Source organism: Rattus norvegicus, chromosome 2 (genome assembly GCF_036323735.1).
Source record: "Rattus norvegicus strain BN/NHsdMcwi chromosome 2, GRCr8, whole genome shotgun sequence".
Lineage (NCBI taxonomy): Eukaryota > Metazoa > Chordata > Mammalia > Rodentia > Muridae > Rattus > Rattus norvegicus.
The window spans coordinates 218,927,436-218,942,828 of NC_086020.1; the positions used below are offsets into that span (position 1 = coordinate 218,927,436).

The 15,393-nt window shown below is 46.0% G+C and overlaps 1 protein-coding gene across 7 annotated transcripts; it reads left to right on the plus strand.

Annotated features, from left to right (window-relative positions):
- The first annotated feature begins 288 nt into the window (after positions 1-288).
- Positions 289-14,676, plus strand: Tifa (TRAF-interacting protein with forkhead-associated domain). 7 transcript variants are annotated; one of them, XR_005500306.2, is made up of 4 exons: positions 5,232-5,657; positions 7,120-7,176; positions 13,303-14,017; positions 14,501-14,676. XR_005500306.2 is itself a non-coding variant. In XM_039102464.2 (3 exons), the coding sequence occupies exon 3, from the start codon at positions 13,316-13,318 to the stop codon at positions 13,871-13,873; it is 558 nt and encodes a 185-aa protein (XP_038958392.1). In that variant the 5' UTR covers positions 4,714-5,050; positions 7,120-7,176; positions 13,303-13,315; the 3' UTR covers positions 13,874-14,676. The 7 variants fall into 7 exon arrangements, 4 of the variants coding, with proteins under 4 accessions (XP_038958392.1, NP_001014066.1, XP_038958391.1 ...); XR_010063618.1 differs by lacking the exons at positions 5,232-5,657; positions 13,303-14,017; positions 14,501-14,676 and adding exons at positions 289-2,321; positions 3,344-5,050; XM_039102464.2 differs by lacking the exon at positions 5,232-5,657 and adding an exon at positions 4,714-5,050 and having other exon boundaries at positions 13,303-14,676.
- Positions 14,677-15,393: the final 717 nt, after the last annotated feature.

The window sequence follows — 15,393 nt, forward strand, 5'->3', positions numbered from 1 at the left end:
TGTTTTCAGAGAGTGCCACCAAGGCTTTACTCATATCTCCTTATATACCCAAGGCAAAAGATGAGGCTGAAAAACCCCAACCAGGAAAATGGGAAAAGTCTGTGTGGTAGAAAGTCTTGGGCCCAACAACTTCTTAACAACAAGCTGGAAGGCTCAGTGGTGGGGAAAGGGTGCCATGGAAAGTCCCGGCACCAAATCAGGGGTCAAGAGCAGCTGCCAAGGGTGTAAACAGCTTTTTGCTATAGCAAGCTAAAAGGCTCAGCGAGAGGGGAGGGAAAAACCTCAAGGTAGGGCCCAACAGCAAAGCACTCCCGAACTGAATTACATACAATCTGAGGGACTGAGGTAGACAAAAAAGTCAGATGAGTGTGTGGGATGCTTCCGTGAAGAGACCAGAGGGAGCCAAGCACCTCTTTCTCACTATTCCTATGTGGTACTACGAAAACCAAGCTTCCTCCATTACTTAAGTGAAATAAGGAAAATTGAGGAATGGAGATAGTACCTGTAAGCTATTTGAGATTCTTTCCATAGCTGAGCATGGTTATGCATGCCTTTAATTCCAGCACTTGGGGGACAGAGGCAGACTGATCTCTGTGAGTTTGAGGCCAACCTGGTCTACATAGTGAATGAATGCAGGATTATGTAGAAAGTGTAAAGACCCTGTCAAAAAAAAAAATAACCTTTCCATGAAAATGTTACCTGAGCTTCAGATAACTGTCTTAGTCAGTGTTCTATTGCTCTGAAGACACACTATATGACCACAGCAATTCTTATAGAAGAAAACATTTATTTGGGGTTAGCTTACAGTTTCCAAGGTCTAATCCATTATCATGGTGGGGAGCATGGCAACATGCAGGCAGACATATTCCTAGAGAAGTAGTTGAGAGTTCTACATCTGGATCTAGAGGCAGCAGAAAAAGATTGACTTGGGCTTCTAAAACCCCAAAGCACATCCATATTGACTCACTTCCTTCAACAAGGCCACATCTACTCCAAGGCCACACCTTCTAATCCCTCTTGAGTAGTGTCACTCCCTGATGACCAAGCACTCAAATACATGAGCCTGAGTGATGGGGGTGGGGAATTCATATTCAAACAACCACATTCCATTCCCTGGCCCCCATAGGCTTGGGGCCATATCATAATGCAAAAAACAAAAAATGCATTCAGTCCAACTTCAAAAGTCCCCATAGTCTGCAACAGCCTTAACACTGTTTCAAAGTCCAAAGTTCAAAGTCTCTTGGGAGATAGTCACAAGGAGAAAAATTGTAACCCACCTGTGAAATCAAAATTAAAAAAAACAGACCACATACTTTCAACATACAATGGCGCATGATATATGTTACCATCCCAAAAACAGGGACAAAGAGCATGGTGAGGAAATTCTGGACCAGAGAAAGACTGACAACTAGCAGGGTCAACACCAAACTGTATCTCCGTGTCTGATGTCCAAGTACCCTTCAGATCTCCAACTCCTTCCAACTGTGTTGACTGCCACATCCTCTTCCTCTCTCCCTCCCTCTCCCTGTTCTCCTCTCCCTCTTCTCCTCTCCCTCTACCCTCCCCTCCCTCCCTCTCCCTCCCCCTTCCCTCTCTTTACCTCTCTCTCTCTCTGTCCCTCCCTCTCCTTCCCTCTCCCTCTCCCTCTCCCTCCCCCTCCCCTCCCCTTTCCCTTCTCCTTCCCTCCCCCTACCTCATCTCTCTGTCTCTCTGTCTCTCTCTCTCTCCCTGTCCCTCCCTCCCTCTCCTTCCCTCTCCCTCCCCCTCCCCTTTCCCTTCTCCTTCCCTCCCCCTACCTCATCTCTCTGTCTCTGTCTCTTCCTCTCTCCCTCCCTCTCCCTCTTCCCCTCTCCCTCTGCCCTCCCCTCCTTCCCTCCCCCAGCCCCCTTCCCTCCCTTTACCTCTCTCTCTCTCCCTCCCTCCCTCTGCCCTCCCCTCCTTCCCTCCCCCTCCCCCTTCCCTCCCTTTACCTCTCTCTCTCTGTCCCTCCCTCCCTCTCCTTCCCTCTCCCTCCCCCTCCCCTTTCCCTTCTCCTTCCCTCCCCCTACCTCATCTCTCTGTCTCTGTCTCTGTCTCTCTCCCTCTCCCCCCTCCACGCCTCTCAGGATGATCCCACACTGGGTTTACAGTTCTCCTCAGCAAGTGTCTCACAATTCTGCATCTCCAACACCTTTAGGTCTTTTAACACAATCCAGGCTTCACCTCCACAGCTTCACATAATGGCCTCTCTGGGGAATTCAGGACACCCCAAAACACAGCTGGCCTCAGTGGCTTTCCTGTCAACTCCAAACTCAGAACCACCTGGCTCAAGCTACCACATAGTAAGTATGGTAGTTAGACGTTGTGTGCAGCCCATATCATGAGGGTTGGCATGCTGACCCCTGGGAGTTTGAGGCCAACCTGGTCTACTTAGTGAACGAATGCAGGAATAAGTAGAAAGGGTGGAAACCCTGTCTAAAAAAAAACTGGCGAGGAAGACAGATCCAGTGAGACAATATCAATGGACTAGGAGAGCTTCGACAAACTTTTACCTAATGTTTAAACAGGAGTAGAGTCTGTGTATTCCAAACTGTGATTGATAGAGATGTGCTGAGTTGTGGGCACTTGATGTTATTTTCTCATTAAATACTAAGTCGCTCAACGTTGTGATGGGAAACCCCTTCTTTCGGAATCAAGAACAGATATTTGATACTGCTGGCTTTTGACTTAGTAAACAATTCAGGCTTAGCTCTTGGAGTATCCACTTCCCTAAAGGGCTCAGCTCAGACTCTGTGTACTTCCTACAAACCCACACCACCCAGAGCCTTTGGCTCAGTCAAGGGAGGCCAATGAAGGGTAAAAGTCAACTGGGGCCTTCAGTAAAACCACTGGAAAGGAGACACTGGCAGCCATGAGCAGCTGCCAGTGCAAAGAACCTCATTCCTCACTCCTCACTCAAAGAAACAAACTCACCTCATCATACAACCCCCTAGCCCCCAAATACAAATTTGTTAACATGACAACCTTAAAAAAGTGAAAGAAACGTTTTGGTCCCTTTTCAAAAAAGGGAACCACAGAACTGGGTATGGTAGCATTGGGTAGACTGTGGCAGGAAGAACATGAATTTGAGGCCAAGCTGGGCTATACAGGGAGAGGGATTTTTCTGTTTTGTTTTTCCTTTAAGAAAACTGTAGAAGATGAAGAAGGTGTTGGGGAGAAAGAGGGAGGAAAAGAAAGAGGTGGAAGAGGAAAAAGAAGAAATCAAACATGAATTCCAACAGTCATGGTCTTAGCAGATTAAAAAAAGTATTTTTGCAACTTTGGTCATACTCTTAATCATACTCTTCCTGTTTTCCCTTCTTAGCACATTTGTAAAAGCAGCACATGCTAGGCCGTGCAGTTCTCAGAGCTGATGAACAGTTGACTGCCTAGGATTTGACTTTGAATTAAAAAAAGAAGAAGAAGCAGCAGCAAAATCTGAAGTAACTTTGCGAAATAATCTCATTTAAAAACTGCTTTTAAAGTTCTCATAGGAATGAACAACTGTAAGGCACAGTTAGAAAAGAGGGCCTAGTGTATTTCCTGCATGTCCTCTGGGGATCTTCAGAAGACTCTACAAACTGAAATTATAGAAACAAGTGAGTGCATTTCTGTTGGCTTTTACCCAAGTTGAGGCCTTAGACCCATTCTGGGCCTTCTGCCTCTTGTCAAGAAGTGTAGCTAACAGAGATTCCTGGAACGATATTGTAACTATCTGAACTGAGATAAGCAAAGGCCAGTAACTAGGGCTCAAGTATTCCTCAGGCCCTGAGGCAACAGGAACTCTCTGATGCGCACTCCTGTCTGCTGACCACGTGCTCATCTTCAGTTTTAAGATCCATTATTTTTAACTCGTTGCCAAGGTTAAGCAGTTGTGACTGAGATGAGATTCTAAAGTCGATCTAGATGCTTATGTAAAGTCTCATTCTGAATCAATCAAGCCCGACAGTTCTAGGAAACAGAAGACTGCTCTCTACCATCCTGAATTTTAACCTGTATTTTCTCTGTCAGTGTTATAAGTAACCCCTTCTTATATATTCATGGTATAAAGTAAAGGTTTCTATGTCATTTCTGTCCTTGTGTTAATGCACTTTGACCATATCCACTGCTTTATTAGTCTTTCTCTTTGTATTTTTTTTTTCCACATGATCTTCAAGTTAATTTTGAAGATTAAAGTGTTCAGAGTGGTGGAGCAGGATCAGGATGCTAGCATTCACTGAGGCTAAGGCAGAAGGATCTTGAGTTGGGCTAGCCTGAGCTACATGACAAAGCCCTGTCTAAAAATAAAACCGTTAACCACAGAGATTTGAGAGCAGAAACTCCAATGATTATGTTATTTTATTCACGGATTTATTTGACACAATCAGTTGGCAATGTCTTATCTTGCACCTGCCTTGAGACTGCTCCATCGTGTCTGTCTCTTCTTCCAAGAAGAAATAATAAACGTTGATCATTAACCAACGGAAATTACATCCCTTACTGGAATCTGCCTCGCTTAAATGCAGACTTCCTGGCCCAGCCTTGGTTTCCCATCAGAATTTGAAAAAAAAAAAGCCCTCCAGTAGACTGGCAAAACAGTGCAGAAGCCGCAAGAGTCTACATCATTTTATTGTCAGAGAAAAAAAGACCTGCCTCCCCTGAAATTAAGGACAGAGTCCAGACAAATAAACGGTTTCCCTGGAATGACTGTGAGAATTGGTATGCGGGCTCCCAAGCAGGGAGGACAACTAGAACATCCTTGGCAACATCTTCAGTCACTCTGTTCTCTTCCCTCTGTTCTCGCTCCATTGCTCTTCTCCCAAAACAGACTTCCACTCCTATCTCTCTTCACACCTGCCTATTCCCATCCCAACCTCCTTGAACTTCGGAAATTAGTGTCCGGGTATCCACCGGGTCCTCTGAAGGACCCCCACGGAACTGTTGCCCCTGTCACCACCCAACACTAGGTGTTGGGCAAAGAAAGGCTGGTTAGCCAGAAGTGACGGGTGAGGAAGCTACTGGACGGCTGTGCGCAGGGTGGCAACATCCCGAGGTAGGTTCCAATCCTATTTGGCTTTGGCTGGACTCTCATCCACTCCCCGCGCCTACAGTTGAGCATCTGCGGAGAGTGGCCACTGTCTCCTGAGGCCTGAGAGCAGGCGTGCATCCTTACAGTCCCCAAGGAGTCCTCCAACTCCCTGCGGGTTCACCACCCCACTACAGCTCTTAATCTGGAACCGACTCAGTTCCCTCCTTGTCCAAGCCCAGCTGCCCGGTCACACGCCACCTAGAGCAGCCTCTGGTTGGAGAAGGTGCGGTCGCCCCGGGTGCTGGGCGACTCAAACCCGGTCAGTCCGGAGACCTCAGAAAGGCGACAGGGGGCAGGGCTTCCGGTGGGAAAGGGCCAGAGGGAGGCGACGGCCTCCAGCCTGGCTCTGCGGGGCTTTCCGCCCCGCGAGGGCTTTGCTGAGGTCACTCGCGCGAGGCCGCTCTTGGCGCGCCCGTGGGAGGCTCGGTGGCACGGGAGGACTGGCGACCTGCGGGTTCGGCGAGCTCGTACGGCGCTGGTCGCGACGACGGTCCCCCACCGAGGCCGCGCCCCGCCGCTTCCACCGAAGGCTCCGCAAGGCTCACGGACCACCCAGCCCTCCCAGCCCCAGGTACCTATTATTATTGGTCACCTGTTTAACCTGAGAGTGGGGACTGTCGCTTGCTTGCTAGCTTGGTTTCATTCTCTCTCTCTCTCTCTCTCTCTCTCTCTCTCTCTCTCTCTCTCTCTCTCCCTCCCTCCTCTCTCCATCCCTCCTTCCCCACCCCCACCCCAGAGGGGGCTGCTTTGTCAGGAAGTTTTCAAGGAGTCATCATCTACCTCCCTTCCACGGCCTGGTTTACAGACGTGCACAATATACTAAGGAAAGGTTGAAAAAATATAGTCAGCACCATCCCAGGTTTATGAAATACGTGATCTTTATAAAATAAGGGAGGAACCGAACAATACTGGGGGAGAGGGAGGGGGGAGTGTGTGTCTTTTCTCTCCTATTCTTGCAAACTTTTCATCGAATAGGAAACTAGAAGGGTGCTGCTCGTGCCTTCTGGCTCACGAGCCGAGGTCCTGTTCCCCACTCCGCCACACACTGTTATTGAACTTGGGAGATTTTCCCAGTCCGGGATGCACGAGGCTCTTCCTGACCCATCTCCGGGCTTCAGCCGGGTCACAGAAAAGCCCAGCGTCATCGGAATCTGGGATTTTCCTATTTTCCGGAACATTCAGATCCGGTGGCTGAGAGAGGCTCCGCAGGGGGTCCGCAGCCGGGGAGGGGAGTGGGGGTGGGGATTAGAACTAGAGGGTGGGCAGAGCGAGGCCGAGAGTTGCGGTCGCTTAAAAGCGTTGAGCTCGCCTGTCGCTCTCCTCTCAGTGCTTGGTTTTCGTCACTCTCTCTGAAAGATTGGGAACCAAAAAGACTGCTGACTCCGCAGAGGAGGTCTGCTTTGGCATAAAATTCGCGGACAGATGTCTTTCTTCTAAACTACCTCGTGGGGCCATGGCAACTGAGGAGTTGGGCAAGAAGATAAATTTGCCCTTTGCTTCTTCCAAGTTTCTCTTCCCCTTCTACCAGCTCGGTGTCGGGTGTTTGTCAAGGAGAGAAGCTTTTTTGCGAAAATAGAAACTTCCTTCTTGCAATCACAATCTCTCTCAGAGACTAAGAGCTGGAGCGCAGAGGGAGGTGAAGGTAAACGTTTTAGAGGGGAACCTTCCCTAGCTCATCGATTCAGAGGAACCTCCATTTACAGCCATTACTGTCTTAAACAAAACAAATTCTCAAAACGTGAGAAACCCTAATAGCATGCGTGACCACCACCCGGGGGAGTCGTGCCAACTTCCCTTTAAACCGTTTGGACACCTGGCTCATTTTAGTAAAAACATCTCTGGGAAGCTTCTCATCTGTGACCTTTGCAACCAATCAGCCTTGCGCAAAAACAAAGCCGGGTAGACCCTTCACTAGTTTCGTTGGACACAGGGGTCAGAGAGGAGCAGCTTGTCCGGTGTGTGCAGCTGGGGTTTCAGTGCTGCTGTGTCCCTAATACACCTATACAGACCCTTCTTTTTTTTTCCCCCCTCAGGAGAAGAGACAAGGCCCAAGAGTCCTGATCTAGCTGTGGCCACTGGAAGACTCTCAGGTGAGTGTGTGCATCTTGGTATCCAGCATGCAACGGGTTAAGCCTGGGTTGGAGGGGGGGCGGGGCATGCCTTTGGCTCCCGTCTGTTAGCAGAACTTGATTTTCATTTCATCCCTCTCCTCGTTGTATAATAGTTTCTTTGTTCACATTTTATTACTCTTTGCCAGATGTTCGTGTTTAACAACTTTGTGATGTCAGATAGCAGAGTAATATACTGTGTAGCCCAAGAATTGCCAATGATACATTATTATTGCTAATTCTATTTTATTCCACAAAAATATGACGGTTTGTGGGCTTTGTAAAGAAAGGCAATTGTTAACTATTTGAACCGGTCTTAGTGTATGTGGTGTCAAATTCCAAAGGTGCATAGTATGCAGGGAGAAATGGCTCTTCTTCCTCTGGCCCTTGGTTCCCCTTCCTCAGACATTGTTACCATGTATAGTCTGTTAGCTTTCTGTCTATTTGGTAATTTAAAACTAGCAGAGTTCAAAACTTTTGTTAAGCCTCCACACACACCAGTGGCTTAAAAAAATCAACAAAAACCAACAACCAAACAAAAACAACCACTACTCTCAAATTTCTTATTTTAATTGTTTATTTTTGTCTTTCTACTGAATACTGACGTGCCAAGGGTTCAAGCTACTTGGTAGAAGGGTCTTTGTGCCTGTGGAAACTAACGGTTTAGTTTGTTTATCTGCCTTCTTCACTCTCCAAACAACCAGCAGAGTTGCCTGTGGTAGGCCTGTGCCCGCATTCTCATATTCTCGTAGTATTCTTGCAGGCAGGAGCAAGGATGATCGGCCTTTGCGGTAAGCCAATGCTTTGGTTCACATCCTCCTCTGAGGCAGCACAGGCAGCCGCACTTCCCTCCTCAACAATGGTGTGGCATCAGGGTTCATATCTCGCTGGCTGCAGCACGTGCCTCTGAGCCCCCCTTCTCTTAACTTCCATAGTCTGCAAAGTGTAACTGTGAGCCCCGGAAGGGAGGCAGTGTGTGGAGCGCTAAGACACAGTGACTTCGTGCCTGGACCCTGCCTTTGGCACCTTGTTTTAGAGGGGAACCTACTCTTTAAATTCTGCACAACCCCATCTCTGTCACCTGTAAAGGGGTCGGTCGTTCATGGAGCTATTTTGGAGATAAGCTGACATGGCACAGGCCAAGGACTCAGCACCATGCCTAGCACATGAAAGGGACACACAAGCAGAAAGCCCTCGAAATGGGTTTGTCACCATTTCGTCCTCCTAAGAGATGAATGCAGTTGTTAGCCTAGCATGGAGTAACACATAGCATAGCTTCAAGAATCCAAGAATCACAGGGACTCAGACAGAAGGGACTCACCTCTGGGACTCAGACAGAAGTAGGGGTTCTTTAGAGGGCTGCTGTTATACAGTAAGGGAGGTGACTTAATGAAGGAAAGCGAAACTGTATGGTGGTTTTTTTGAATCGTTTGCTTGGCAGTAAACTTCTGCATAGCTTCCACTCATGTTTGTTTGTGTTGACATAGTTATTAACTGATTGGGCCAGCAATCTAAACCACGGGGACCTTTTTTAAAGGGCCAGCTGGAGAACATCAGGGAAGGTGGGGCAGAAGTAATGAAAGGTCTACCTCAGTGTTTGCTGGACGGAACCATAAGTCATAATTGTGGACTCAGAGAATCATCAAACCCTAAGAATGAATCCATACTAAGACTGTCATGGGCCCCATCTCAAAGAAGGGGCCGGCTCTCCCTAGAGGACCAAGGGTCCAGGGGTAGAGCCTATTTGCAGCACACCTTTTAGCAAATGGATCCACTCAACAAGACAGAACTGTAAACTCCCAGGTTATATAAAGTGTACAAAATAATATTTAGCTGTCGACAAAGCACATTTGGAAAAATACTTTTTTTTAAAAAAAGATTTATTTATTCTGTGTATGTGAGTACACTCGCTTTCTTCAGGCACACCAGATGAGGGCATCGGATATCATTACAGATGGTTGTGAGCCACCATGTGGTTGCTGGGATTTGAACTCAGGACCTTGGGAAGAGCAGTCAGTGCTCTTAACCACTGAGCCATCTCTCCAGCCCCCGGAAAAATATTCTTAATATAGTTCTTATGGAATTGTCAAAGCCCCAGGATGAGCTGGAGTCGAACCATTTCCTAGACAAAATGGAGATGGTTCCTGCTCTTTAGTTTTAAGAGCTTTGCTTTAAAAATTGCTATTTAAAAATTGTGTGTGTGTGTGTGTGTGTGTGTGTGTCTGTGTGTGTGTGTGTGCACATGTACATGCATGAGTGTATGCACATGCATGTAGAGGTCAGAGGCTGGGGTGAGATGTTACCCCTTAGGCATCGACTACCTTCTTTGGGACAAGGCCTCTCAGTGACTTACTCTTTGCCAAGTAGGCTAGGCTATCTGGCCAGTAAACCCCCAAGGGCTCCTCTCTTACCAGCCCTGGGATTACAAGTACTTGCTCCTCAGTGTCTTCTGTGAGTCCTGGGGATCTAGGCACAGCCCTCACACTGGCAAGGCAAATGCTTTACCAATCAAGCCATCCTCCACGTTCATCATTTTATTCTGATGTTTTCACTTGCAAGTGTGATGCAGTTTCAATGTACACATTTTTTTTTTAAAACCAACAGGGAATATAGATGGAAAGTGGTTGTTACCCAAGATTCACAACAATGAATTATTTTTATCGATTGCTAATTGCATCATCAGATAAGTTAGTGTGATTATTCTCATTCATGCTGTCTGCGTCTTGAATAATGAGACTCGATTATCATAATGAAAGTATATTCAAATAACAGCATGAACTGGTTTAATCGGTTCCACCCAATGCATGGCAGTTAATTCCTGATGGCTTTTGTTTCATTTATTTTTACCATGTTTGGCCCAAGACTTTGAGGATTCCTTTTGCTGTTTTTTCTTTTTTTAACTTATACTGGAGGAAATCTTACCTTGCTAGGCAGTTCAGTATGCTGTAATAAAGTCCAAGAGGTAGGAATATAAAGTATTAAAGATTAATGTCTAAATAAACAAAAGACCTTTCGCTTGGCTGCCATTTATGGGAGAGCTGCATGCAGCTTGGTTTTAGCAGCACAACTTTGTAAACAAGAGAAAAATAATGTCTGAAAAGCAGACAGCCCTGGGTATGGTGGGAAGAATGAGGCAGCACACACACACACACACACACACACACACACACACACACACACACACACACACACAAAGACTCCGTCTTAGTTCATTTCTATTGCTGAGATGAGACACCATGACCTAGGCTTCCATATATAGGAACGTTCATCTGGAGATTGCAGTCTCAGAGGGCTAGAGTCCATAACTTCATGGCAAGGACCACGGCAGCTGGTAAGGAGGTGTGGAGCTGCAACGCACACTGAAACATAACTGCCAGGTGGCGAGGACGGAAAGGAGTGAGCTTTTGAAACCCCCAAACCCTAGACCTCCTCTAACAAGGCCACGCCCCTAATCAGTTCTATGCAATCCCACTAACTGGATACCACATATTGAAACATATGAGCCTCCGGGGCCACTCCCATTCAAATCACCACAGCCCTGTCAAGAAAAACAACACAGTAAAAGGCTGGGATAGAAGAGTCGTGAAAGCACTCCCGGTTTTTTTTTTTCAAACCATGATAGTTTTGATACCAGTGTCTAAGATAGATGGTAGTTTAATATTAACCTATATTTTTCTTTCTTATAAACAAACAAAAAAATCCCACCCAGTATAGCTATAAATTTAATTATAAAACCTCATTGAAGGGGGGTGGAGCGATAGCTCAGTGGTTAAGACCTGGCTGCTTTTCCAGAGGACCTGGGTTCATTCTCGGCATCCACACGCTACCTCACAACTGTCTGTAACTCCAGTTTCAGGGGACCTGATGCCGATATGCAGGCAAAACACCAGTGCACACAAGATAAAAATATTGCAATTAAAAAAATACTTACAGAAGATTAGTGCTTCCCAAGCCCCAAATCAATGTAAGCAGATAAAAGCCAACTACACAAACAAGTGAGGGTCGTTCAGAGGCCGCAGTGAACAGTCAGCAGCTGGTGAGAGTGATGCCTTCGCCGCACTTGGTGGAAGGAGCTCTGTGGCTGCAGCAAAAAGCCACCAACAGGCACGGAACAATCAAGGGCCACAATGAAATATAATTTGTTTCTTTTTTTTTCCCCCCCCCCGGAGCTGGGGACCGAACCCAGGGCCTTGCGCTTGCTAGGCAAGCGCTGTACCACTGAGCTAAATCCCCAACCTATAATGTGTTTCTATTTGTGTGAGAGAAATTGCTCTCTGTAGAGAACATGTGCCTGTGAGTTTGCGTGTGTGTGTGTGTGTGTGTGTGTACGCATGTGCACGTGTGCATGCTCACGTAATTTTGCTTGTGTGGAGAACACGTTTATAAAGTTCAAGAGCTTTATAAGGGTTGATTCTAGAACAGAAAGATAAAAGATTGGGATTGAGAAACTTGTTTCTAAAACCTTTTGGTTTTCTTGAACTTTCAAGTGATATGTGCTTAGAGACACAGCCAGAATACAGCAAATACAGAGGCGAATGCCAGCAGCAAACCACTGAACTGAGAATAGGTCCCCTATTGAAGGAATCAGAGAAAGAACTGGAAGAGCTTGAAGGGGCTCGAGACCCCAAAAGTACAACAATGCCAAGCAATCAGAGCTTCCAGGGACTAAGCCACTACCTAAAGACTATACATGGACTGACCCTGGACTCTGACCCCATAGGTAGCAATGAATATCCTAGTAAGAGCACCAGTGGAAGGGGAAGCCCTGGGTCCTGCTAAGACTGAACCCCCAGTGAACTAGTCTATGGGGGGAGGGCGGCAATGGGGGGAGGGTTGGGAGGGGAACACCCATAAGGAAGGGGAGGGGGGAGGGGGATGTTTGCCCAGAAACCGGGAAAGGGAATAACACTCGAAATGTATATAAGAAATACTCAAGTTAATAAAAAAAAAAAAAAGAAAAAAAACTTAGTTTTTTTATGTTTTATTTTTTTATATTAGTTCTGTATCAAGATGGCTTCTGGAAAATTTAAGAAATGAAATTTTATTTTCTGTTGTAACCCTGTAGATAGCACCCCATCCCACTGCACTGTAGTATAGCCTGGTATATAGCGAGGTTTAGGTGGGGACCTCAGGCCTCGGGCCTCAAGGGCACCAAGAGTAGCTAGATGGAACCGCTGGGGTTAATGCCTCTTTTCCAAGCCATTTACAAAAGACCAAGGACAAAAATAACTCTTGGCACCAGCGAAGGGAGTGGTACTGAGTGGCAGCCTCATGGGAGTTGTTAAAAACGTAATGTCAAAGCAGAACTGCTAGAAATCCAAGACTTAATTTAATATAAATTAATTTAATTTAATGACATAAGGCGATATGGTTACAATTATTTATTTATAATTTTAATGTTTAAAATTTTCACTTTATTTTTTGAATGTATGGATGTTTTGCTTCTATGTGTGTGTGTCTGTGCACCATGTGTGTGCAGTACCCAAGCAGGCCAGAAGAGGGCATTGCAACCACAGAATAGGGGCTGGGAATCTCACCAAGCTCTTCCTCGGGAAAAGCAACCTCTTAACAACTGCTCCATCTCTCCAGCCCTCTGTCTATAACCTTTACGTTTCTTATTTTAAAAAGAGTTCACAATTTATAATAATCATGTTGTAATAGAATCAACAGGCTGTAGGTTTTGTGTATAGCTCCTCTGAGGGTATTAAGACCCAAACCAGTTTGTTTTTAATAGTCTCACTAGGTAGCCCAGGCTGGGCTTGAACTAATGATCTTTCTGCCTTAACTTAACAAGATTTAAGGGTGTGCCACCACGACATACCTGATTTTATTTTTTAATTACAACCATCCTTTTTTTTTTTTTTTGATTTGCATCACTATTTAAATGAGAAGGGAATGAGACTTCCCTCTGCTTCCCCTAAATCACTGTAATATTAGTAATCTCATAACTGTCCACATTATAGGGATGGACAAAGGAGAAGTGAAACAAGGCAAGAGGAAGGGGCTGGTGTTGTTCTCAGTGTAGGATCCCCTATCACATTTTGAGCCTACTCTTAGAGAGGGCAGTACGGGCTGGACTAACCAGACTAACCGGATGCTTTGTTGCAGGCCGGGGAGCGTCATGTCCACCTTTGAAGACGCTGATACAGAAGAGACGGTCACTTGTCTCCAGATGACCATTTACCATCCTGGCCAGCTGCAAAGTGGAATATTTAAATCGATAAGGTTTTGCAGCAAGGAGAAATTCCCTTCCATTGAAGTGGTGAAATTTGGACGGAATTCCAATATGTGCCAGTACACGTTTCAGGACAAACAGGTTTCCCGAGTTCAGTTTGCTTTACAGCCGTTTAAACAATTCAACAGCTCGGTTCTGTCGTTTGAAATAAAAAACATGAGCAAGAAGACGAGTCTGATGGTGGACAACCAGGAGCTCGGCTACCTCAATAAAATGGACCTGCCTTACAAGTGCATGCTCCGGTTCGGAGAGTATCAGTTCCTGCTGCAGAAGGAAGATGGAGAGTCAGTAGAATCTTTTGAGACTCAATTTATCTTGTCTCCAAGACCTCTCTTGCAAGAAAACAACTGGCCAACGCAGAGCCCCATACCCGAGGATGGGGTGTATTCTTCCTACTTCACCCATAGAAGTTCTCCTGCAGAAATGGATGAAAACGAGCTGTGAAGAGGGTCCACCCGGAGACACGTGAAGGATGAGGACGCATGGGTAGACACTCCTGCTTCCCTGGAGTTCGTGAGTGTAGCATAACACAGACGTCCGCGTGCTGACTTCAGTTTTGGCAGTGGCATTTGGAAGTCTGTACACTGGGTTAGTCATCAACTTAGTCAACTGTTTGAGTTTCGGCTCTAGCAAGAATTAAGTGTGCGGAGGTGGCGCGTAAGACACGCCTTCCGCGTAATGACGTCACTCTCGTTGCTTCTCTGCTTGACGCCACCCCCACGCTATGTCTTGGTAGCAGCCATCTTGTCCTGGTCACGTCATTTCGCGGCAGCCTTTGTTTTTCAAGTTTAGAGCCTGGGCAGATTGTTCGCTGCTGGTGTCTTCGGCATGCTAGTGCTTGTAGAGCCAGAGTCCTGGGCTAAGCTCTAGAGTGCTGAGTCCCTGAGTCACTGTGGCTCCATTATGGAAAGACTTGAGAAATAGCTCCTTGGTTTTCTTTCTATGGAACTGTCATGTCCATCCCTAAGACGGCAGCTTTGCTTTCTTATGTGTAGGCCCTTCAGCTAACATGTAAAGAACCAAAATGGTTTTCTCCTGAAGTCGAAAGTGAATTTTTTTGTATCTTAACAGATTTAGAAATGGCAGAAATCAAAACGGTTTAGCAGCCTCTTCGCATATGATGAAGTCGGAGCTCAGTTCCTCAGCTGCTTCTTTGAAACTTCTTAAAGGGAAACATCTGTTCTTAGGCCGCTCTACAGAAGTCAGTATATGTGAATATTTATAATAAATGCTTAACTATTTCTAAACGTTTAGTTTCACGTGAAGTTGTATTTATTTAAAAGATTCTCGCTCACTTCATTCTAGCTAGATTAAGAGGAGTGTTAGTGAACATTATGGAAAAGAGAATGGTAGCCATCAAGTTAAGGTAAATTCTAGCATTACCAGAAGTAAAGCTTCTTGTATAATTTCCTCGGTAAATGAAATTTCATGTTGCAATAGGTGTATGTAGGATTTGGGGGGGGGTGCAGAAGGGTCAGGTGGGGGAAGCTAGCCACATACATATTTTTTTTTCAACAATAGGTTACTTTGAAATTCAGGCAGGCTCTGAACTCCTGATCCTCATACCTCAGTCCCCTGAATGCTGTGCCCAGCTTAATGTAACTATATTTCTGCACCAACCCTTTGAAACTATTTCTAGTAACCTTTTCAGCCTGGTGCCATGCGAATGTTATCTGCAGTTTGCCTCTTGCTACAAATCACCAGTCAATCACCCCCAACCTATAAAATAAGACATCAGCTGCTGCCCCAGCCTAGGGATTGTCACTATGCGTGCCACTTTGTGTCTCTGTGCTAAGTGCTCAGGTGACTACTTCATTTCTTGCCTCGTTTTCCTCCTGACCCCTGTGGTAAGCTGTTGGGTGTAGCTTTTTGCTACCCTGTCTATGCTCTGGGAATCAGACCGCACTACAAACTCCCTCCAGCTTCCCTTGAATCAGCAAATAGAAGATAAGACAGAGTTGTTC